Genomic DNA, 24,037 nt, shown 5'->3' with positions numbered 1-24,037 from the left:
TATATATTTATTGCTAACCTGCTTTATATATCTGATTTTATATTACTGTATTGCATAGTTACTAATAAATACCATTAGTTAATAGCAATACTGGACTCTAAAGTGTTTTCCATTTCTGCTGGTTCTTTAACCCGTCACGGGGTACGTGACATGAGCCATTCAGCTAAAATTCACCTTCGAGTCAGAGTCAGTGGCAAAGGAAACTCGGGGCAAATGAGTGAAAAATGTTTAAACTTCTAGGTACAAAGGAATAAATAATAAGGTTCCCAATATAGTTTGAAAATAGAAATTCTGAAAAGAAACTTGAAGCCCTAGAAGAATCATAAAAGCCTGATGTTAACCTCTAATGACCAACAGTGCCACTTTTCTCTCTGTCCTGGTGGCACTTGTACCTGTGAGGTATCCATACGCAAGCAGTTCCAAAACGGAAGCATCATATCAAATTTAATTGATTTATAGCCAACATCTGAATCCAACAGTCAAGTTGGAGATATTGAATGGTGTTGGGAAGCAGGAATCTGATACTCTTCTTGCACTATATGCAGGGGTTAATTGCAACTCCAGTGGATCTACAGTACTGTGCAAAATCTTAGGCCCATATATACAAGCTGAGCCTCTAGCTCGCTGGTGATGACATCTCAGTACCTAACCTGGCTCCCACACATTGATACAATCACAAAGGCGGCATGCCAGTGGCTTGTGCTTCGTTAGGAGTTTGAAGAGATTGGGTACATAACCATAGACACCACAGCATGAAGGCTCCAATATGTGGGACCGAAAGAGGCTGCAGAGGGTTGTAGACCTGGTCAGGGAGTGGGAGGAAACCATGTGGGCACAAGGGAAACAAGCAGACTTCAAACGGAAGGCACTGGACATCAGGATCAAACTTAGTTGCTGAAACTTCGAGACAGTGGCTCCTTTATTGTATGCAAACTGATTGAGATTGACTCTATGATAGTTGATAACTCTAACTGGTGTTAGGAATGCAAATATGAACGACATGGATCTTACCATTTAAAATCCTCACACGCACATACCGTAAGGAAGATGTGTGACGTCAGTGCAGTTCATTTCATCACTCCCATCTGAGCAGTCACTCCAGCCATCACACACCCACTGCATTGCTTCACACTGCCCGTTTATACAGCTGAACTCATGGGGACTACATGTCACTGAGGAAAAAATAACAAGAAAGAATGGTTAGGGTAAGTGGCATTACGAAGAAAGCACGGCAGCGACTCTACTTCCTTAGAAGTTTGCAAAGATTCGGCATGACGTCTAGAACTTTGACAAACTTCTATAGATATATGATGGAGAGTATATTGAGTGGCTGCATCACAGCCTGGTATGGAAACACCAATGCCCTTGAACAGGAAATCCTACAAAAAGTAGTGGATACGGTCCAGTCCATCACAGGTAAAGCTCTCCCCACCACTGACCACATCTACACAGAGCACTGTCGCAGGAGAGCAGCATCCATCATCGGGCAACCCCACCATCCAGGCCATGCTCTCCTCTTGGAGCCTCAGGACCCACACCAGCAGGTTCAGGAACAGTTATTACCCCTCAACGATCGGGCTCTTGAACCAAAGGGGATAACTTCACTCGCCCATCACTGAACTGTTCCAACTACCCATGGTCTCTCTTTCAAGGGCCCTTCATCTCAAGTTCTCAATATTTATTGCTTATTATTTTTTTCTTTTTGTATTTGCACAGTTTGTTGTCTTTTGCACATTAGTCATTTGCCCACCCTGTTGGGTGCGGTGTTTCATTGATTCTATTGTGTTTCTTGGATTTACTGTGAATGCCTGCAAGAAAATGAATCTCAGGGTTGTATATGGTGATCTACATGTAGCTTGATAATAAATTTACTTTGAACTTTTGATCACACCCTCACAGCTTTTAGGCAGAATATATACAACTTGATTTGCTCCCAAGTATCATAAAATATGAATGGAAAATTTTGGCATCAATATGAATGTTGTATTCTGAGTCAAGCCAAGTAATAATAAATTACTGACACAAATGATTCAAAATGAAAGGGACTTGAAATATACATTTTGTATTTCTGTTCCTCGAGCTCTTTGAACTTTGAAGCCTTTGTCATGTCATCCTCTGGCTTTAACATGCAAGCTGTCAGCTGTTTAATTCCTTCCGAAAACATCCAGAATGAAGTCTAGCCCACTCTGTTGAAAAATGTCCACACTTCAAAAGTACTTTAATGACTGAAAATTTCTAGAACATCTTGAGATGGTGAAATGGATGGACAAAAAAAGCAGCTTAAAATAAAATCTCTTTCTCCATTTCTATTTTCCCTCTTTGACTTGCTTTACTTTATATTAAAAAAATGTGATAGATATATTGGAGAAGGGGAATTTGTGGAAAACTAGAGGGAAGTCAAAACTTAATACTGAAACAACACGGTAATAGATTCGAAGATCATTTATTATCAAAGTATATATTCACTATACAACCCTGAGATTCATGTTCCCACAGACAGCCACGAAACAAAGAAAGACCATGGAACCCGTTCAAAGGAAAACATCAATGCGTAACAAAAAATACATCATGCAAATGGGGGAAAAAAAACAAGCAAAAAACACAGAATATAAACCACCAACCCCAAAGTCATTGAAAGAGTCCAGGCATGTTCAACTTAACTCAGTTCAGTTCCATCTAGCGCCGTGTCGTTCATTAACTCAGGCTGCAGATTCAGTCTGCCCCAATCAAAATTGCACAAGATAGCAATGGGAAAAAAGAGCGACCAGAAATCAGAAACACATCACAACGTGAACTGCAGAGTCCAATCCACAAGCTGTGTCAGTCAAACTAATAATGATATTGAAGCCAGGTGGAACAGAGGATTGTGCCTGTTGTTTCCTGCAGGAGGGAAAATAGCCTGGGACCTTCCTCCCAGGTGGCCTTAAAAGCGTGCCCCCACACGTGCTTGGGCCAGGGGAGGCAAGTGGTAGCATTGCTGATCCTTTTGGTTGATTTATTTTAACCCAATGACAGGGGTGCAGCATAGGTCTCGGCGAACGGAAGCCGGCTGTAGCACTGGTTCCAGTGGATCGTGGCAGCGTATAGGCAGTGTTTACCTGTGCAGGACAGCGGCGGAAGAATTGGTATAGGAGATCACTAGAGAAACCAGTTAGCCACATATTGTCTCGTCAGAGGCTGGGTAGAAGGAAGCATGTTTTGCCTTCAATATGTTTGACCAAGCAATTCCCCAAGCATTTCAGAATCGGTTCTCAACGCAATACTGCTGCTACTCTGTCTTGATGTTTGGAAGCAGTGATCGATCGAATGCAGAGAAGGGAGAAAAATAATAATGCCACCGTCTGCCCTGGATCAACTGAGTCGACCGAACATCACATACCCAACACTCTTTAAACTTACCAACAGGAAAACTGACCGAATTACGCATTGTGGTGTTTTGGAACTTGTGGCTGAGGAAGGACTCTGTTACCTGCCTCACTGGATGATGCAGAACCAGCTTCTGGAGGAAGGGGGCCTGGTCCAGGTAGAGGGTGTGAACCTCATGGTTGCCACTTATTCCAAATTTCAACCGCAGGCTCCAGATTTCCTGGATATCACCAATCCCAAAGCTGTATTAGAAAATGCCCTGAGGAACTTCGCCTGCTTGACCACTGGTGACGTCATTGCCATCAACTACAATGAGAAGATCTATGAGCTCCGGGTCATGGAAACGAAACCAGACAAAGCTGTTTTCATCATCGAGTGCGACATGAACGTAGATTTTGATGCCCCACTGGGTTACAAAGAGCCTGAAGACACTTCGGATTTTGAAGCTGATCACACTGCCTTTGTGCCAATTGGCTCGGGGTTCTGGCCATTTACTGGTGCTGGCAACAGACTAGATGGAAAAAAGAAAGGAGTTGATCCTAGTCCAGCACAAATCAACCCTGAAGATATTAAAAGAGGAATTCCAAACTATGAGTTCAAAATAGGAAATATTACTTTCATCCGGAATTCACGGCCACAGCCAAAACAAGTAGAAGAGGACTCTGGGCCCGGCAGGTTCATTGCATTCCCTGGAGAAGGACAGTCTTTGCGCAAGAAAGGAAGCCTTAACCTGCTGAGAACTGTAATGGCAGGAGAACGGCCTTTTCCATTTGAGGAAGTGGCAAGAGTACACAGGAGCTGGGAAAGACTGATTCACTACATATTTTTAACAAAATCATTCATGGTTCTCTAATGGAATCCTTTGCACTTCTCTCTTACAGACTGGCTTTCACTCTTGTGTGTCTAGCTTTAATGGACAATTGATTTTGACTGAAGTGACTGGTTTAAGAATGGAATTCTACACAGCAGGCCATTGCTGGCTATCTTTAGGTGTGCTTACAAATGTGACTTTGCTCTGTATGTATATAATCTTCCTTTCGTAAACCAGTTTTCTGACAAAAAAAATTTTAGTGTACCTGTGTGAGGTGTGTTACTTACGCAGCTCCCTTGCAGGACAGTATCGGTCTCTGAGTCACTGCGTTAACCTTTTATTTAACTCATTTAGCTTAGCTTGAGCTTGTGGCATTTGTATGGTTAATCTTAAGTTTGCATGTAAACTTTAGGCACTGATGTGCTTTATTATACTGGTGTGGTAACTTTACCTAACACACTTTATTGCACTTTACTTGGCCTGATGATAACTCAGGAGCTGCATTTTATGTGAAAAATGACTTGCCTCTTTAGGTACAAGGTTTTTAACAAAACTGCTGTTTATTAATAAAAGTTGTTATAACCTTAAACTACCTTGTCGGACTCCCTGCCTTGAAGAGGCACAGAACCTGCCCGTAATCCTGCCTCCGTGGTTACAATATAATATAGCAGAGTTTAAAATGCATTTGGAAATTTTAACCTTTGTCACCAATTGAAGAAATTGCTGTGAAACGGTGGGTTAGCCAACGATTCCTCACAAGAGGCTTTACTGACCTTGACTGGTACCCATATCTCACAACTTCATCCATAGATGGATATCAATAATCACAACTTGAGAGCGTTGCCAGTTTCTGGAATTTTCTACCTGAGAGAGCTGTGAATACTCAATTGTTGAGTGTATTCTGGTCTCATCATTTTTAGACTGCAAGGGAATCAAGGTCATGGGATCAGGCAGGAACTTAACTTTGTAGAATTTCAGCCACAATCTCACTCAATGGTGTAGCAGGCTTCAAGGTATTGTACAACCCACATCTGCTTCTGTAGTCACCTCGGAGGGTGACAGTAAACACTACAAAACCGTGTTGCAGAATACCAGCACTCCCGAGAGAAACTTAGACTTGCTTTCTCAAGCATGTTGCAGAGCCAAGAAGTCAAGCACAGTAAATCAAAATATTAAATAGAATTAATTAATGAATTATTATTGCACAAGGCTTCTTTGAATGCAAAAAAGATGAAGATGCAGCAGTATTTCTTACCCTCACTTCTGTTGACAGCCTTGTAGGTGGCAAAGAACCCCACATCTGAGTCTGCATCATCAGCCACAAACAGAACCAACATCTCATGTTGGGGGGATGTCAGGGTTGGAGGGGGGGAGTCCCCACAGTATCTTTAATAGAAAAGAATCAGTTAAACTTGACCTTTTGCTTCCAGTTTTTTTTTGCCCATTTAGTCTTTAGCTGAGAATTCTTTAACGGTAATGTTTCTCTCCAACTCTACCAACCACTGTCTGTACCTCTTCTTCGCGCCCCCCCCCCACCCGCCGACCTACCCCAGGGTAAGTTGGTGTTAGGAGACTCTGGGGCTACCCGTGTTTCACTTGTCCTTCTGAGCAACTTTCCCCCACCTTTTCAATTTACAAGATATTACTCAGGGAGGACGAAGAGAAATAATTCCAACCCCCCCCTCCCCATCTGGGACAGCACATCAACTCATTTGTGGACAACCTGTTCCTCATCTGAACATGGAGAAGTTCTATGAGTGGTCAGTTTAAAACTGGATACTTGTCACATTGACCTTGCCATACTGATTTTGGCTCCTTGCTCCAGTGATAGGTCACTATTACACCTCATAATTCCACCTTTTAGGTCATTTGAACACATTACCTGCCCATTAGTGTGCTGGGACTACTGCTGGCTTGGTCATGCACCTCCACAAAGTTGTATCGACAGTCGGCAGCAGCCTCCAGGCTGAAGTTGTGAAACAGCAGCTGGACCACATGACTCCGAGGAACTGAGATGTGCCATACACACATCTACACAACGCCAGAACACAATAATTAATAATTTTCTTGTCTCTAGAATTAAACCATCTATTAGGTTGTGTGACACTCGCACTAGAGGCCATAAGTCAAGGGTGAAAAGTGAAATATTTAAGGGAACCCTGAAGGAAAACTTCTTCACACAGGGAGTGGTGTAAGTGTGAAACGAGCTGCTGGTGGAAGGGGTGGGTGCGGGTTTGATTGCAAAGTTTGGAGAGGTATGGAGGGCTATGGTCCGGGTGCAGGTCAATGGGACAAGGCAGAATAACAGTTCAGCATGGACATGATGGGCTGAAGGGCCTGTTTCTGTGCTGTAGAGCTCTATGACTCTATTCATGAAGAATTGAGGCAATTCCAGTCACCACTTACACTTAGAAAGGGATGTGCCAGACAATTAGACATTATATGGAATGTCATGGCACAGTGGGAAAATATCTTTTTCTTGAAATTAGATTGCATATCATATTCCAGAGTAGCAGCACAGTGGTAAAATTTAAAGACTAGTAATGTAGAGACAAGTTCAAATTTCATCACAGACTTCTTAGAATTAAGTTTCAGTGATGGTAATAACCAAACTACTGGATTGTTCAAGTCCATCTGGTACACAAATGCCTTTAAGGGAGGAAAATGTTGTAGGAATATGGTTGACTCTTGACTCCCCTTGAACTGGTTTCAGGTGCCATTGGTTGTACCAAAACCATCACACTGAAGCGCAAAAGCAGAGTGATCACTTTGCTTGGAGATGGCAAAGTTGTTTCCAGCCCAGATCTCCTTTCAAAACCTTAATGGACATCTGAAGAAATGTCCCATATTCTAGTCATACATACAGAACTATACCTTGCAGGCAACATTCAAAACTCCTCTATCACAATCTCTTGGTACATCCAGTTTCACCAGCAAGGCAACCTCCTTAGAGTAATGTACAGGAAGGAAAGAGGAGCCCTGGGTATTTCAATATTTGCTCCAAGCCATGTGGAGTTTCACAGTATCAAGGTCAAACACAGGCAAGAAAGCTTCCTTGTGATTGCCATCTTGCTGTCCTCCTTCAGCAGGTTAATCACTGTACTTCTGCTTTGAACAACACCTGAAAGAAGCACTTAAAAAAACAGCATGGACATAGAATATACTGCAGGTGGCATACATCAGTGTCCAATAGCAAGGCTGGCCCAGTGGCATCATTACTAACAGTGGCCAAGTCTGAGAGACAGCTGCCGACCGGTAGTGAGTGAATTGGATTATAGTCACATGTACTGAGGTACAGTGGAAAGCCGGTCTTGCATACTGTTCGTGCAGATCAGATCATTACACAGTGCGCAGAGGTAGAATAGTACTAACGAGTGAATCTGCAGGGAGCAAGTTGCTGGCTCCACCGCTGTCTCACTACCACAAGGGATAAAAACTGAAAGACTCCAGATGCTGGAATCTGAAGAAACAAAAAAAAAAATGCTGGAGGAACTCGACAGATCAGGCAACGTCTACTGAGTGAAATGGAAGGGCTACGTTTTGGGTTTCAACATTCTGGACTGGATTAAACATGCTTTAGCTTCTCATGGCAGATGCGTCTACTTATGGGGGATCTAGTAGGAATGCCCACCGCACAGTCTTTGTGGAGAATCTCCGAGGCCACCCCCTCTTCATATTACATGGCACTGGGACAGGCTCAGAACATGATATCCATGAGTCGCAGTGGAATGGCAGCAACACCACAACCTGCCTGGCAAACCTCTCAGTCCATCATAGAAACCAAGCCATCGGACCAGCTCTGGTTCAATGAGGAAAGCCAAGAGACATTCTGGGAGCAGGTGCAGCCGGCGTACCAAAAAATTAGCCAAAGCAGCAGCAGCACAGGACTACGTGCATGTGAAGTAGCTCACAGTCGGCAGACCCAAGGGATCCCATTGCCTAGGATCAGAGGAAAACTTTGCAGTTCCGCCATAACTTGCAGAGAATAGTGGACAATTTAACAGACAACAAGAGGAGGAGGATCCAAGAACATCCCCATCCTCAAAAATGGTGATTCCAAGCCTGTGAATATCAAATGCAAATGCTTCATCCAGAATCAGTTGATTATCACTGACATGCTGTGAAATGTGTTATTTTGCAGCAGCGCAGAACATAACAAAAATATTAGTTACAATAAGAATTACAAATACTGAGGCCTCTTTTGGTCACGGTCGACCCATGGATGTCATGTCCCAGCTCTCTAGATATGCAAGCCTGGGCAGTACGATATGGAGAGTGAGCTGTTGCCCATGTAGCAAGCTCCCCTCTCCACACATCTGATGAACCCAAAGGAAAGACAGAGACCGATACAGTTTGGCACCAGCAGCATTGCAGGAGTTGCCAATCAGCGTTGAACTCAACGTTGGACTGCCTTAGGGACCCCAGCTCCAGATTTTTCCCTCGGGGTTTACTCCCGAAGCCCTCCCCATGGGTGAGTATAGCCACAAGGTAGCAGAGGTTTGAGATCAGAGATTTCCTTCTCCCAGATGAGCTGTCAACCACGGCTGACGAGCCCCGTCTCCCCAAAGCGACTGGTTGTAAGGTGCCAGTGATCCTCCTTTGCCCCTTCTCCTGTCAGTAGAAACAGTTCCGCCAAGCTCAGAAACTGAGCCAGACACGAAGGCCAGGAGCTGGACATAAATACATTCTGTACATACATAAAAAGAGCAAACTAGTGAGCCAGTGTTCATGGACTGCTCAGGAATCTGATCCTAAAACTGTTCCTAAAACATTGAGTGTGGGTCTTCAGGCTTCTGTACCTCCTCCCCAATGCTAGTAATGAGAAGAGGGCATGACCTGGATGGTGAGGGACCATCCATGTGGAGACCGAGTCAGCTTTTCCCAAACTATTCGAGTAGGATTGCACACTAGAATTTACATGGCATTGTGGAAAATTGCCTAAGCATATCCTGTTAATAAAAAGTGCAGAAAGTTAAATCAGCAAAGTGAGGGGAGGCATCAGTGATTTCAAATGACATTTATTCACCAAGTCCAGTTGGAATTTTGCCAGGATCCAGACCTCTCTATAAATGGTCCAAAAATGATCCAAAAAATAAAGAATTGAATTTGAGAAGTGGAGGGAGAGGGCCTACGTTTGATAATAAGGAAGCATTTAACTGAGCAGAGCATCAAGGTACAATGAGATGCCAACGGAGGTAAACACTCCATTTGTTGGAGTAGGGGATATAGTTCAAATCATACCATAGTTCTGGGGAATTTGCATTTCTTTAAATAAATCTGGAACCGAACCAAAGTTAGTCTGGTCACAGTAATCATGAAACCACTGAATTGTTATAAAAATAACATCTGGTTCACTATTGTTTTTCAGGAAAGGGTACCTGTATTCATAACTGTATAATCTTGCCTCTCTTGTCTGTGACATCTTGGACCCAACTACAACTCTATATTTATTTGGTTACCTTTGCAAAGTGTACAGCCTTGTGCAAGTTCAGTTCAGTGGCTCCTGATGTCTCGTGTCTCATGAGCTACTGAATTTCCAAGTGGTAAGTTTCCAATCAAAACCCACTATTGGCATACTGCAATACAATATTTTAATGCAGCTCTGGAGGTAATGAGGAGATCATAGGCCCTTGTATTTATATCGTGCCTCTACTGGCTTCAGGACATCCTAACGAACTTTACAGTCAGTGATGTACTTCTTAAGCACTGTCATTGTTGTGGAGTAGGAAATGGTGTCAATTAATGATGTTCATCTAATTGTTGATATTGTCAAATTAACAACCGAACCTCATTTACCCACTGCTTGTCATCCAAACCTCAGCTCTTCTTCATATGGTATGACATGGCTTTTATGTTGAGAGGAAGGAATAGACAGTATTTAACTTCTAAGCTAGGACAGTTATTGCCACAACTCAGTGCTGAGGTGTTATCCAAGTTCAGTCTTTGTGCTGGGATAGTTAATTCTTTTTTGTATAATAGTATAATTGACCTCAATAGTTTTGGGATAGGGAGGGAAGAAGCAGTCCATTTCTTCTCTATATTATTCTACATCATCTCCAGGGATAAAATGTTCCATTATAAACATTGGTTTAGGATGAAATGAGGGTTTAATTGCCATACCTATCATAGTTAAACAGCCTGCAATACTCACAGCACAGGTGCACATGGTGACTGGTTCTGCGAACAACCTCTGCAAAAAAGCAATGGCTTGAAAAGCGAAGGGGATGGACTCAGATAATGGTTAGTTAGATGTGTAAATGGAAGGAGAAGCGAGACATTTGGGTATGGAGTAAAAAAAACACATGAATTTTATCTTTCCATTGAGTTGTATACCAGAACTTACCAGTAAGAGAAGTGCCAAATGCACAAATAGTCGACCAAACAGCATGCATTAATCAAACACACATGAACATCTGGAGATCATTTTAGTAGCATACTCTGTATTACAAAGTGCCATTATTTGCTTCTGTCTAACACTTCCTGCCTGTTCCACTGATGCTCAATGGTAAAAAGGCATCTTGTAATGCAGGTCACTGTACCCCAGAATCAGTATTCGATCCTGCTTATTCTCAGGCTCAACAATTGGCCTCGAGAATTGGAAAAGAGGTTCATTTTTGGTGCACTGACAATCAAACAGCTTGATAACAGTCAGGGTCACTCTGTAGCAAACAGGAGAGAATAGGTAATGCTCCTAACTCAGTATCAAAAGATTAGATTTTCAAGTACCATTCTTAAATCTGGCTGACTCACCATGTGGAATATCCAATGTCACAGGGCTGTTTTCAGATTGGTTGTTAGACTACTTGCCAATCTGCACCATTATTTCAGGAAGCGTGGAAGCGAGTTTTTCCAGTGATACTATTAAATATTTATAGTTCAAAAAAATCCAGTAATATTTATATGGTCGCCACAAAAACAAGACAGATGCTTATCAGGTTTTCACAACAGAGAGACCAAAATCCTGTAATTTGCAGCAAAGCACTTTCAGCAATGTGTGGTTAAGGGCTTGCAGATCCTGTAGCACCATTTGGGACGGTATCGATGAGCTCAAAGCATCAAGGCGCACGGAGCTTGTGCGAGTGGTGAAAGGAGCAACAAATCAGAAACGCAAAAGATCCTGCAGAGCAACACATAGAAAATCTTCGATCCCAAACTGCTGGAGGAACTCAGCAGGTCAGGCAGCATCTATGGAGTCAATATTTTGGACCAAGACCCTTCATCAGGACCAGAAAGGAAGGGGGCAGAGACCAGAAGAAGGTGGTGCGGAAAGAGGGGAAGGAGTGCAAGTTGGCAGGTGATAGGCGAGACCGGGTTAGGGGGAAGGCGGGTGGGTGGTAATTTCTTTTCCACCCCCCCCTTTTCCCATTCCAGCTACTCTCTCACCTGCCCATCACCCCCCCCCCCAGTTTCCCTCCTCATTCCCTTTAATTCATGGGTCCACTGTCTTCTATCAGATTTCTTCTTCTTCAACCCTTTGCATCTTCCACCACCACCCACCCACCTTCTCCCTCACCTGGTCTGGCCTATCACCTGCCAACTTGTTACTCATCCCCCTCCCCCTCCACCTTCTTGTTCCTTTCCCATCCTGATGAAGCACCTCAACACAATTGTTGACTGTTCTCTCATTTCCGTAGATGCTGCCCGACCTGCTGAGTTCCTTCAGCATTTTGTGAGTGGTGCTCAAGATTCCCTGCATCTGCAGAAACTCTTGTGTTTCCTTTTTAATCCCAAGGGACTGCTTAAAAGGAAAAAGGGCTTGTTGAGCCAATCTGTGATATTTTCAGGTGAAGAATCAGTCCGTGGATGGTTACATACCAGCCTGTGTGGATACTGCTCAGGGTGTTTGGGAGTGACGAGAGATCCTTCCAGAGTGGTCAGAACCCCTCCACAATCTAAACAAAACAACGGGATACAAGGAACAAATTACTAATTTATTAAACTCAAAACCTCTTGACAGGGGTTTATAAACACTGAAATTCTATTGAATAGAAAATGCACAGCAGATACAGGTTCTCCCTGGTTTACAAAGGCCTAACAGGTACAGCCCAAACATGCAAGTGAGTGTTTGGGGACGTGGAATGGATTAATCAGCTGCAGGCATCTTCTCATGGTGAGAAGCTGGTCCGTGGCTGCATTTCTGATTTGTGAGCTGTTTGGGTTATGAATAGTTTCCAGGAGCAAACCCTGCCATAAGCTAGGGTGGACTTGAAAATGAAAATGAAGAAGCTGCTGTCTTTAGACTTTCAATCTCTGCCTCATTTTGTTCTACTGGCAGGTTTTTAATTTCGTCTGCCTTGCAGCAGCCTCGTATGATAACAAAAATGCTCCTCCAGGTCTGCCATTCCCATTCCCTTCCTTATTATCCCTACCAAAATTTACAGGTACCAACATGGAGCTTCATCCTTAAAAACACACGTGTAGGGATTGGGCACCTCCAACCTATCCTCGTCCATTCATTAGGAACAGAATCTGCTAGACAGGCAGTTGTGGGGAGAATAAGTGTTTCATAGGGTGTGGCCTGGCATGGGGTACACCAGTGGAAAGAATCCCTTTCTCTTCCTTCGTAATGTGAGATCTGACTATGCACATTGTGAATAAAATATAACTCTGTAGTACCACATACACCAGGACCTAACAAAATACAACTACACCGTATAGTGAACGCTCATATGCTGAGTATACATTGTCTCTGGAGAATCATACACCGAGTAGTCCTTTAATATACAATTATTTATGCAGTAACACAGCGTGTACTCACAACACTGAACAAACAATAGTAGTTGGTTCCTGCCTGTTACGCTGCTGGCGTTTAGGGTAGCAATGAAGGTCCTCCATCTCTATTTGTCCCTGGCCAAATTTTGATCTTGATCTTGGTGGTCTTTAGGGCTTCCTTCATCATGCCAATAGCCTTCCTCTCAGTTTTCACTACTGTCAGTCATGCAAGTCTCAGTTGGAGACTCGGGAGTACCCTCATACTCAGATGTAGAAGGATTCTTCATTACTGTTTCCATAACTTTTTTTTGACAATTAGGGATGTTAGCCCTGAGCTGAACCCCTGAACCTGGAGGACCACTCTTAGTCTGGCCTCTACCCTTTGACCTGCTTGGCAGGGATGACCCTACCAAGAGTCAAAGCACAAAGCCCTGACTCCAGCCAACACAGCTCTCTGGGCCATTGAGGCAATAAAAGAAGAAAAAAAAATAGACAATTATCTACTCTCATTAACTCTTACATTGAATAAATAGTGACTCCACAGTTAGTGTTATCACTAATCCTTAATGAATACAGACTACCTGGAAACAGCTAGCATTCCTCAATGAATGAGGAATCCCTGACTTGCTAGGAAAAAAAAACATCCATTTTGTATCTTTCATGATACATCCTGTGGCCAACATTGACCTAATGAAGCTGCAACCAAGCATTTTTTTTTTTGTTTTAGGATCAAAATATTTTAGTGGCAGAGAAATTGACATGTTTCTGACATCTACAACATCCTTGGTATCCCTTTACATCAGAATAGATGCAGAAGAGGGGTAGTTACCATGATACTGAGCACAATTCACCTCATCGCTCTTGTCCAAACAATCGTAAAAATTATTGCAGTTAGAGCTGGCGAAAAGACACCGGCCCCCATCACACAGAAATTCATCCCAGGCACAGCTTTCTGAAAGAGAAACAGAGATTAAAGATTCAAAGTACGTGTGCAGTGTACATCCCTGACATTCATTTTCCCGCAGACAGCCATGAAACCAAGAGACACCATGGAACACGTTCAAAGAAAACATCAAAACACCCAACATGCAAAAGAAGAACAAATCGCGCAAATGGGAAAAAGAGTGAAAAATACGGAATATAAAACATCAAACCACAGTCATTAAAACAGTCCAGAAATGTTCTATTCAGTTCAGTTTAATTTAGCGCTGTCGTTTCATTGACTGCACAAGACCACCCCGATCAAAATTGCACAAAATAGCAACAGAAAAAATAAGAAACCAGAAACACATCACAGTATGAACTACAGAGCCCAATCCACAAACCGCATCGATTACACCTTGCCCAAGACTCATGGACTCCAGCTCCATCCTCCGACAGCATTGAGTGAGAAACAAGTCAAACGCAGGCAGATGGCACTGAACACCCGCTCGCCTTCCGCTCTTGTCCTCATTGATTTCAATGTTGCGAGAAACGGAGCTGATCACGGCCCCACGCTCTGTCTCTTGGCCTCCAGGCTCCACACTACGCTTGAAGCCCCTTGGAGAAAGCAAAGCGCCAAGTCGCTCAACACACACCAAAGTGGAAATCACAAGTTCCCATAGTAGCAGAATCGTACTTGAAAGTAGTAATCGTAAAATAAAGAGCTTTGTGAACTCTGTGAAGCATGTCAGCATCTTCTTCCGATATCCTTTCATAATATCCTATTGGTAACTGTTTCCATGTCCTAAAACTAGTAAAAGTTAGTTTACTTTATATAGAGTTGCTTAACATTACTGGAAATAATCACAATGAAAATCTTACTTAAGAATGTAAAAGAACATACAAAGATATCTAGAGGAAATTAAAAATGCAACACGAGGAAACCTGCAGATGCTGGAATTTCAAGCAACACACATCAGGCCAGGCAGCGTCCTGACGAAGGGTCTCGGCCCGAAACGTCAACTGCACCTCTTCCTAGAGATGCTGCCTGGCCTGCTGCGTTCACCAGCAACTTTGATGTCTGTTGCTTGTGTCTAGAGGAAATATCATGTTTGATTAACTTTGCTGAAATTTTCTAAGAAATTGAACAGCAAATGAAATAGACACAATCTGGTAAATTTTCCACTACTCCAACATTATTGGCCACATGCCTCAGACTACACTGCTTGCTTCAGCCTTGAGGTGGGACAGTCTTTTGAGGACAGCCTGGTCCTCTGCACTTCATAGCAGTTGGTTTCATAGTCACTGTTGTCTGGGCCACTGAGAGATTTGCCAATGTTCAAAGTAACTTTACTATCAAAGTACATATATGTCACCATATACAACCCAGAGATTCATTTTCTTGCAGGCATTCACAGTAAATACAAAAATAAACACAATAGAATTAATGAAAGACCAAACACAAGACAAACAACCAATGTGCAGAAAACAAACTGTGCAAATCCAAAAAGAAAAAAAATGTGGAATCAAAGACATTCTGTAGCATGAGTCACTTTGGATTACAAAAATATTTTGAAATATGAAAAATATGAGTAAATGTTTGTACTTTAATACATTAAAATACACAGTAACTGACATTTAAAAACAACAAATAACTCTAATTGAATACAAACATTATAGAAACACTGAGTAACAATAACAATAAATAAACAATGAGTAACAATAACAATAAATAAACAGCGATTCAGACAGTGACCAGACTATGAGTAATCCCAACACTCTGGATAAGCATTTCTGTTGTAAAATAGATTGGAATTGGTTTATTTTTATCACAAGTATCAAGATACAGTGAAAAGCTTGACTTGCGTACTGTTCATACAGATCAAATCAGCACACAGTGCATTGAGCTAGAATAAGGTAAAACACCAAACTCCACAGAAACAGTGTGGGCACGTGGCCAAGTGGTTAAGGCATTCGACTAGCAATCTGAAGGTCGTGAGTTCGAGCCCTAGCCGAGGGAGTGTGTTGTGTCCTTGAGCAAGGCACTTAATCACACAGTGCTCTGTGACGACACTGGTGCCAAGCTGTATGGGTCCTAATGCCCTTCCCTTGGACAACATCGGTGTCGTGGAGAGGGGAGACTTGCAGCATGGACAACTGCCAGTCTTCCATACAACCTTGCCCACGCCTGCGCCCTGGAGAGTGAAGACTTTCCAGGCGCAGATCCATGGTCTTGCAAGACTAACGGATGCCTTTAAAGTAAAACAATAACAATGCAGAATAAAGTATAAAAGCTACTGAAAAAGTGCAGGAGAGGTAAACAATAAAGTGCAAGATCACAATGTGTAGATTGTGAGACCAAGAGTCCATCTTATTGTACAAGACGTCCATACAAGAGTCTCCTAACAGTGGGTAGAAGCTATCCTTGACCCTGCGGGTATGCACTTTCAGGCTTTTCAGATGATATGAACAGTAGCTAAAGACTCAGAGGACAAACATCTTAACCTGAGAGCATATTAATGATGCACACCTCTGTAGGTAGTGCTGGTATATCACAACTCCAGCAAACCGTGTTCAATTCTGCCTTCCAGCGCTGTCTGTGTGGAGTTTGCTTGTTCACGCTAACTTCAAAAATTATCCCTGCTATAGGCAGGAGTAAAGTGGGTTAATGGGCACATGGAAGAGAATAAGTTACAGGGAAATAAGTGGCAGAATGAGATTGTTCTGAGGGGCAGCATAGACTCAATGGGCTGGATGGCCTCCTGCATTATAAGAAAACTTGTGCAAGTTCATGCTGCCCATTTGCATTCCACAAGAAGTCCACAGAAACTAGCCCAGGCATCAGGGTGAAAGGATGCACAAAAGTCTTGGGTGTTAGAAACAGGAATGCGAGTAATGTAATCCCTTTACAGGTCAGAAATTCCAGATTAATATACTTAGGATTTCAAAAGTTTTCTGGTGAGTAGAATCATAACTAGCATTAAGGAGACTTTGGATAAGTAGCAGAATAAAAAGATAGTTGACCGTAGAAGACAAAGAACCAAGGTTGAAGGCTTTCACAAAGAATAGCAAATAGCGGGAAATAATATTCTGCAAGGATTGGTTTCAGGACCACTTATTTTTCATTAGCAGAATAGTTAACAAAATTAACTTTTATATAGATATGAGTACATTTTTTGGGAGAAAAATAGTAAATGGAAGAGAGGAATAGACAGATGTAGGGATACCTGTAACAAAATGTTATAGTCATTAAAAAGCAATTAAATCACGGGGGTTCATTTCTAGAAAGACAGAAGTAAGAACTTAAAGTGTAGAAATGTGGTTAGATTACATCTGAAATGCAAAGACCATGTCTGCTCTTAGTATTATTTAAAGTAACATTGTAGCAAAGCAGAATGATAACCTATTTATGAATGACTGCAGAGATTCAAACTCATTGCACAGAGCCTTACGTGACTATCACTACCTAATCCAGTATGAACTTCAAGACAACTTTTGTCCCAAGGAGATGTTAGAACTTGCTACTGCAAGGGGCAGCAGAGGTAAAAAAAAACACAGAACCTGTGAGAAAGCTAGATAAGTGCAAAAGGGATTGAATATGTTGATAGGGTTAGCTGACAAGACACAGGAAAAGATTCAGAACACAAATTGTGTCAGTAATTAGCAAGTTTCTCCTGAAGAGCGGCAGGACCTATCCCACAGAATCACATCTGCCAAACTACAAAGATTGCAATACTTCATCAGAACTACCAGAACCTTTGCCATGACTTAACTGTTGGGTCATGGTCAGTTCTCAGGAGGGACAGTCAGTGGAAGTTTATAGTCTTCGGACTTTTCTGACTCTATATCCACCAAGAAATATGCCTGTGTTTCATGGTAATCTTCTCACTGACTACTCACCAGTATCACTGTCAAGGTCGAGAATGGTGGACTGGGGAGTCTCCCAAAAATATTGCTCACTGTGGACACAATGACTATCCCAAATTTATGAAGAGAATAACAAACTCTTTTGATTGAAAGACCACATTGCAAAATGGGATGTAGTCTCAAGCACAAGGGAAATCCAGAGCAACATACACAAAATGCTGGAGGAACGCTGCAGATCAGGCAGCATCCATGGAAATGCATAAACAGTTGATGTTTTGGACCAAGACCCTTCATCAGGACTGGAAAGGAAGAGGGAAAAAGCCTAAATAAGATGGGGGAGGGGAAGGAGCACAAGCTAGATGATAGGTGAAGCCAAGTGGGTGAGTGAGAGGGGGGATGAAGTAAGAAGCTAGGAGGCGATAGGTGGAAAAGGTAAACGGCTGGAGAAGAAGGAATCTGACAGGACAAGAGAGTGGACCATTAGAGAAAGGGAAGGGGGGTGCCGGGGAAGGGGAAGTGAGAAGAGGAGAAGTAAAAGTGGAGCCAGAGTGTGGAATGGAGGGGGGGGGGGTGGGAGGAGGAAAATTACCAGAAGTTAGAGAAATTGAAGTTCATGGCATTATTGGAGCAATACCTCATACTCCTCGAATCTGAGAGTGGCCTCACCATGACACAATAGGAAACCATGGACCAACATGTCAGAATGGGGGATTGGGATTAAAATGGGTGGCCACTAGGAAACCCTGCTTTTTACGAATGGAGTGAAGGTGCTTGACAATGTGGTCCCCCCAATCATCTGGGGTCCATTCAGAACCCCCAAAACAGCCCGTCCAGGTGAGGCAGCGCTTGACCTGTGAATCTGTTGGGGTCACTTACTGTATCCAGTACTCCCAATGCAGCCTCCTCTCCACTGATGAAACCCAACACAGATTGGGGGACTGTTTCTATGAAAACTGTGAAAAATAGAGGGTTATGGGCTGTGTAGGAGGGAAGGGTTATATGGTGGAGTAGGTTTATACAAGTTGGCACTACGTCACGGGCTCTAGGACCCATATTGTGCTGTTTTGTTCTACGTTTTACTGTGACCCAAATAGGAGCCTCTGTCTCCTCACAACTGGTTGCCAACTATACGCTTAAGTTGCACGTGCAGACCGCCTGAGATATCTCTACCAATTCCTAAAGGTCCACAGGGCCTAGCATGAGCACCACCGGCACAGAACTAGCACCAAGTATCCAGGAACTTTTCCATTTGCAATGACTTGGTACAGCCCAAGTCTCCAATGCCAGGGAGCTCTTAAGTAAATCTGGAATCTGTAATTTCTCCTGTGCGACTGTTTGCCATCCCTCCTACAATCTCCAAGCCACTTTCAATCTACTTTAATTAGTGACACTCAAAATGATTTGATTTCCAACGTGCTGTTAAATATTTCAATCCTAAATTGACAAAAATGTGTAATCACCCGAAAAATCCACTCAGCAAGTCATCACAGGACTCATTTTTACTGGTGCATAGAGATGATATGTGGTTGCTGATGAACTGATAATCAGCCTGGCTCTTTATCCCGAACTAGGGAGCTCAGGCATTGTGGGAATGTGCAGACTGTGCTTATTAAAACCGCATGGAAAAACTAAGAAATACCAAGAATTTAACCAGGATTTTAACCCAATGACTTACCACAAGCTCACTGAAATCAAAACGAAGGCAACTCCATCTTAATTATCATTACTTGCTGACTACATTTCCTATACCAAAAGCATTTACATTTCAAAAACATGCTTCAATAGATGAAAAATACTTGGATTCTTACCAAGGATCACAAAAAGCATCATAAAAAAAAAATGAAAGGTTTCCTTTGCTTTTAAGTGCTAAACTATCCATGTCTGTAAATGCGTTGTCCAGAATGTGTCATAATAACCAACAGAAGATTCAGGCCTGTCGACAATTCTGGAACATTCCCTGTCCAGAATTTCTCTTAATGTTGGCCCCAGATCTCATTAGGTTTCTTTTTTAAGCCGATCCAGTGAGCAACAAGACAGAGTCTGCTGGACTGTCTGGAAACAACTATCCAGGTCTCATTAAACAAGTAACAGGGTCACAAATGATAAAGGGAATTGAGCGTTTCTAGTAAGCAGTGGAGGTGATCAGGAAGTGATGGGAATGGTTGGGTACAAGAAGGAAAATGGGAATGATAGGCAGAGGGGCGATTTGTTCATCATGAAGCTGCAGCTATGGTGGGAGGAACAACAGTTTCTAGGGGTAGGAGTGATTATTTTACCCACAAACTCGTCTCTAATTCCTAAGAGCCAACAATATACCAAACAATATGCCCAACAAACACCTTTGCCTCTGGATTCTCATTGGCTGAAATAAGATTATGTCTCCTGTACCACTCAAGCCTGAAAAGCCTTACTCCTCCCAGTTCCGAACATGCAAACTTCAAGCTTCCAACTTGCTGGAGGAACTCAGGACACCAAACAGCAATTGCAAGGGTGGGGTGTTGTTGGAAGGAATTATCATTGTTGTGGGTCAAGACCCTCCTATAGAAGCTGTTCGGCACACAGAGTTCCTCCAACAGATTGTTCAGTACTCCAGATTCCAGTATCGGCAGACTCTTCTGTTGCTAGTCTTTTAAAGCTCATCTTCCTGACCTCTCTTGGTACTGTAATCCTTTAAGTTTTACTGTTTATATTATTTTGCTCACTGATCACAGGATTTAATGGCGCTTTAACTCCCGAGACGGTTTTACTAATAAATGAGTCACACCATGGGCGTAACTAGATCAGAAAATCCCTACAGCAATGCAGTAGAATTGTGGTTTGCTCCACAAACCAGACAATTGGCTATCATTAACACAAGGGATTCTGCAATCCAAGTTTACATCATGGGCCCAAGAATGAAGCTTGGTCCACATCACTGTTCCAACAAACATATGTGCGAAGGGACTGTACAGATTAGACACGAGAGTTAAGCTCCCTTCGCACTTTGCCGTCAAGCTTTCCCAGGGCAAGCGCTAATTAGGAGTTCTGCTTCACTGAGGTTAGATTTCTCTGCACGAGTTTATACCTCTTTCAAGGAGCTGTCACCACAAACCCACTGGCACAGCAGACAAAACATTCCACACAAGAAAAATCACAATACTGCTTATACCAAAACTAACAGAGGAACTTCCTGAAAAACTGGGAACACTCCCAGTTAAACTACAGAGCTGAACCCTCCCTTCAGTGCCCTGTTAACCTTTTTAAAACACTCGAATGGAAGATAAATAGGACTGCACCATGTGTTCTTTGCAGTTACAAAGAGATGCTTCACATCAGCAGTTGCTCCCAACGCTTTACTGCAGTGACAGAACCTCACGAGATCCCAGTAGATGGATGCAAAAGCCTGGGAACAAGCAATTGTCACTCCAGTCTCTCTGAAGGGGAGGTTGTGATTGGGTGTTGTCAGTATTGAGGGGAGTTGGGCTGTGTAGAAAGAATGAAGTAAAGATGATCAATTTTTGTTTGTTTACATTCCCACATTAGCAAATGCAGTGTGGTATAGCATTTCATGCAAAGACCATTGGGCCCATTCTGTGGACATTGACTCTATCTACACTTCTTGCTCCCACAGTAAGTAGCCGAAGAAATCAAAGACACCACCCAAACCAGATTAGCTCATTCCATCAACTATTGTAATAATTAACATCACTATTAAATATTCCTATGTTTTTATCTTGCAAAAGGAAAACATTCACAGCTTCTCTATTCCTTCCAGTAGTTCACTGCGAAAGGTTGAATCATCCAAACCACAAGGTCCCAGGATGAATTCCCAAATGATCTGTTGAGTGATCCAAGCAAAGCTGTTTGCAATACTTCCAGTGGAGTGGTGTTTAAAAAAAAAAAAATCAGGCCAGTTTGCCCCTCGTGTGACATTTTATGAGAACTAATTGTACAGACCGCAAGATCCATCAGGAGTGTGATACTTTAATATTTTAATAAACCTATTCATGGTGAGGTTAGGCCTACAAGTAGAAGCAGAATTAGCCATTTAGTCTTTGGAACCTACTTCACTGCTTAGTAAGATCACAGCTGATCCTGCACTTTTACTACTTCCTCACCCAGTCCCCATTTCCTTCTCCTCTCTGGATATCCAAAAATCTAACTTTAGCTTTGAATATACCTAATCACTGCATCTACTGAGGCAGTAGACTTGCTATGTGGGTGAGATAATTTCCTATCGAATCGCAATTCAGATGTCCTTTAAACCTTGGGAATGGAAAGGAAAGGAGAAATGGTTAATAGCCCTTGGGATTAATTAATGTTGCAGAGCAGGTCATAAAATTAAGGATGCAGCAGTGTACAAGAGCAAGTAACACTAACAATCAAGAGTACTAATTTCATTGCTTAGTCCAGAAATTCTTTTATGCACAAGGTATCTGCAATCTTTATTAGGATCCACCATCGATCTATTATGGTAAGCATTCTACATCTCATAACACTGAATCCTGAGATTGCCCGAGGTGTGAGCAATGACATTAATCCTTAATCAATGGGTCAGATTGGCAGATGGAAGCTCTACAACTGTGTTATATATTGTTTGGTGACTTGTTGGAGATTCAGTTGCACAAGGGCTCTGTATGGAGCATTGAGGATGATAGACTTTTTCTGCAATTATTCCAGTGAAGGCCTCAAAAACTTCTGAGATAAGATCGATGAATTAACAGTGGCCCTGCTGGGGTTCCAGCACCTCCAGAAAGAGAGAGCTGAAGGCAAGGTTTCTTTATGAGGAGGGCAAAATCTCTCATCCAGTAGTTCCACTTCTCTATCCCCACCCCCAGGGCCTTTGTGGGGAAACATATCCAAAAGTTAACATATTCAAAACAGATTGTCACTGTTGCGAGGCACTTGCCTCAGGCAGAGCTCCAGCTGAACATATGACTATCAGTGGAGATGAAGGTCAGGGTTTCCTGAATGACTTATGTCCAAGGCCTTGTTCCAGTTAGCAATGGGTGAAATACACATCGTACAAATTTTAGCATACTGCCGCAATCTCAAACCCAGATTGTGGGCTTCCCAAAGACTCAATGACACACTGGCCACATGTAGCACTACAGAATCTGTTCATCAATGAAAATGCCATCGAATGTCATGTTAGACGATTGTCATTAGACCATCAAGGTTCCTATTATGTGCCTGGGTATTTGCAAAACTTTCTTTCTGCTGCACCCCACCATATTTTAGTTGTTAGACCAGAATGAAGGATCATGTTTGAATGACTCAGGCTATTTCTTGTACCCAAGATTCCTCATTTCTGGAAGTACTGAAGGGAGATGTTACAATCGGAGCAGAAGTCAATAAGTACATCAAAATATCGGCTGGACTAAAAAAGGAATGGCCTGCAGTAGATCATAAAATGTTCCCATTTTGCTATTACCTCTTGCACCCCCCACCATCTTTTCATAATGGGGACAGAGTCATCAACAGGTGGAGAGAATGGAGGAACAAGAACATATCAAGAAACAACCAAAACCCCCACATTCAGGACGACCTTAATCATGTTGTAGTTCAAATGATGACTCTATCCTCTCTCCCCCCCCCCCCCCCCCCCCCCATCCACTGAATTAAAACCTCAGAAATAGTGGCAATCTGTGCTTTGGATACGAGACTTTCCCAACAGGGAGGACGGGGGGGGGGGGGAAGAGGCATGTTACCACTAAACCACACGTGCCTGGTAACGACCACCAACAAGAGCAAGTCTAACCAATTCTCTTCAGCATTCACTGATGTAACTAACACCCAGCTCCCCTTTGTCGATATTACTGACCAGAAACTGACTTGTATCAGTCACAACAGATCAGATAAACAATCGTTCCCATTTGTATCAGAATTAGCCAGTTTTGATAAGTCATCAACCTGTAACATTAACTCGCTTTCCCTTCTTATTCACCATCTTCTATCTGCATCTCCTCCAGACAGATCAGCAGTGAAAAACAAGCCTTCACCTCCCTCTTTTAGCTGACACCACCACACTTGTATCATTCAGTCTCTTTTGATCTCCACTCCCAGGCATTTGTTTTGTTCTCTCCTCTGCTGTTGCTTAACCAGTATAGAAGATTACAGCAGAGAACAGGTCCTTTGGCCAGCAATGTTGTATTTCTAATTTACTCTAAGATCAATCTAACCCTTCACTCTTACATAGTCCTCCATTGTTCTATCACCCATATGTCTGTCTAAGAGTTTCTTAAATGCCCCTAATGTACCTCCCTCTGTCACCACCCCTGGCAGGGTGTTCCACGTACTCACCACTCTGTGCAAAAAAAAACCTTATCTTTGACATGCCCCCCCCCCCACAATGCTTTTCTCCAATCACCTTAAAGTTAT

At 42.7% G+C, this 24,037-nt stretch overlaps 1 protein-coding gene and 1 pseudogene across 1 annotated transcript in view; one reads left to right on the top strand and one right to left on the bottom strand.

Moving 5' to 3' along the window:
• Window positions 1-24,037, bottom strand: part of mfrp (membrane frizzled-related protein) — a 53,425-nt gene that overhangs the window by 4,607 nt on the left and 24,781 nt on the right. Inside the window, exons 8-12 of the mRNA XM_063038487.1 lie at window positions 13,719-13,841; window positions 11,993-12,069; window positions 6,060-6,208; window positions 5,433-5,563; window positions 1,038-1,172 (exon numbers count right to left, since the gene is read on the bottom strand). Coding sequence (XP_062894557.1) covers window positions 1,038-1,172; window positions 5,433-5,563; window positions 6,060-6,208; window positions 11,993-12,069; window positions 13,719-13,841 — 615 coding nt within the window. The remainder of the gene's footprint in view (window positions 1-1,037; window positions 1,173-5,432; window positions 5,564-6,059; window positions 6,209-11,992; window positions 12,070-13,718; window positions 13,842-24,037) is intronic.
• LOC134340704 (ubiquitin recognition factor in ER-associated degradation protein 1-like) lies at window positions 3,204-4,219 on the top strand (annotated as a pseudogene).

Source organism: Mobula hypostoma, chromosome X2, assembly GCF_963921235.1.
Source record: "Mobula hypostoma chromosome X2, sMobHyp1.1, whole genome shotgun sequence".
NCBI classification, from domain to species: domain Eukaryota; kingdom Metazoa; phylum Chordata; class Chondrichthyes; order Myliobatiformes; family Myliobatidae; genus Mobula; species Mobula hypostoma.
The sequence above is the reverse complement of the archived record's forward strand: the minus strand, read 5'-3'. Positions and strand labels throughout refer to the sequence as shown.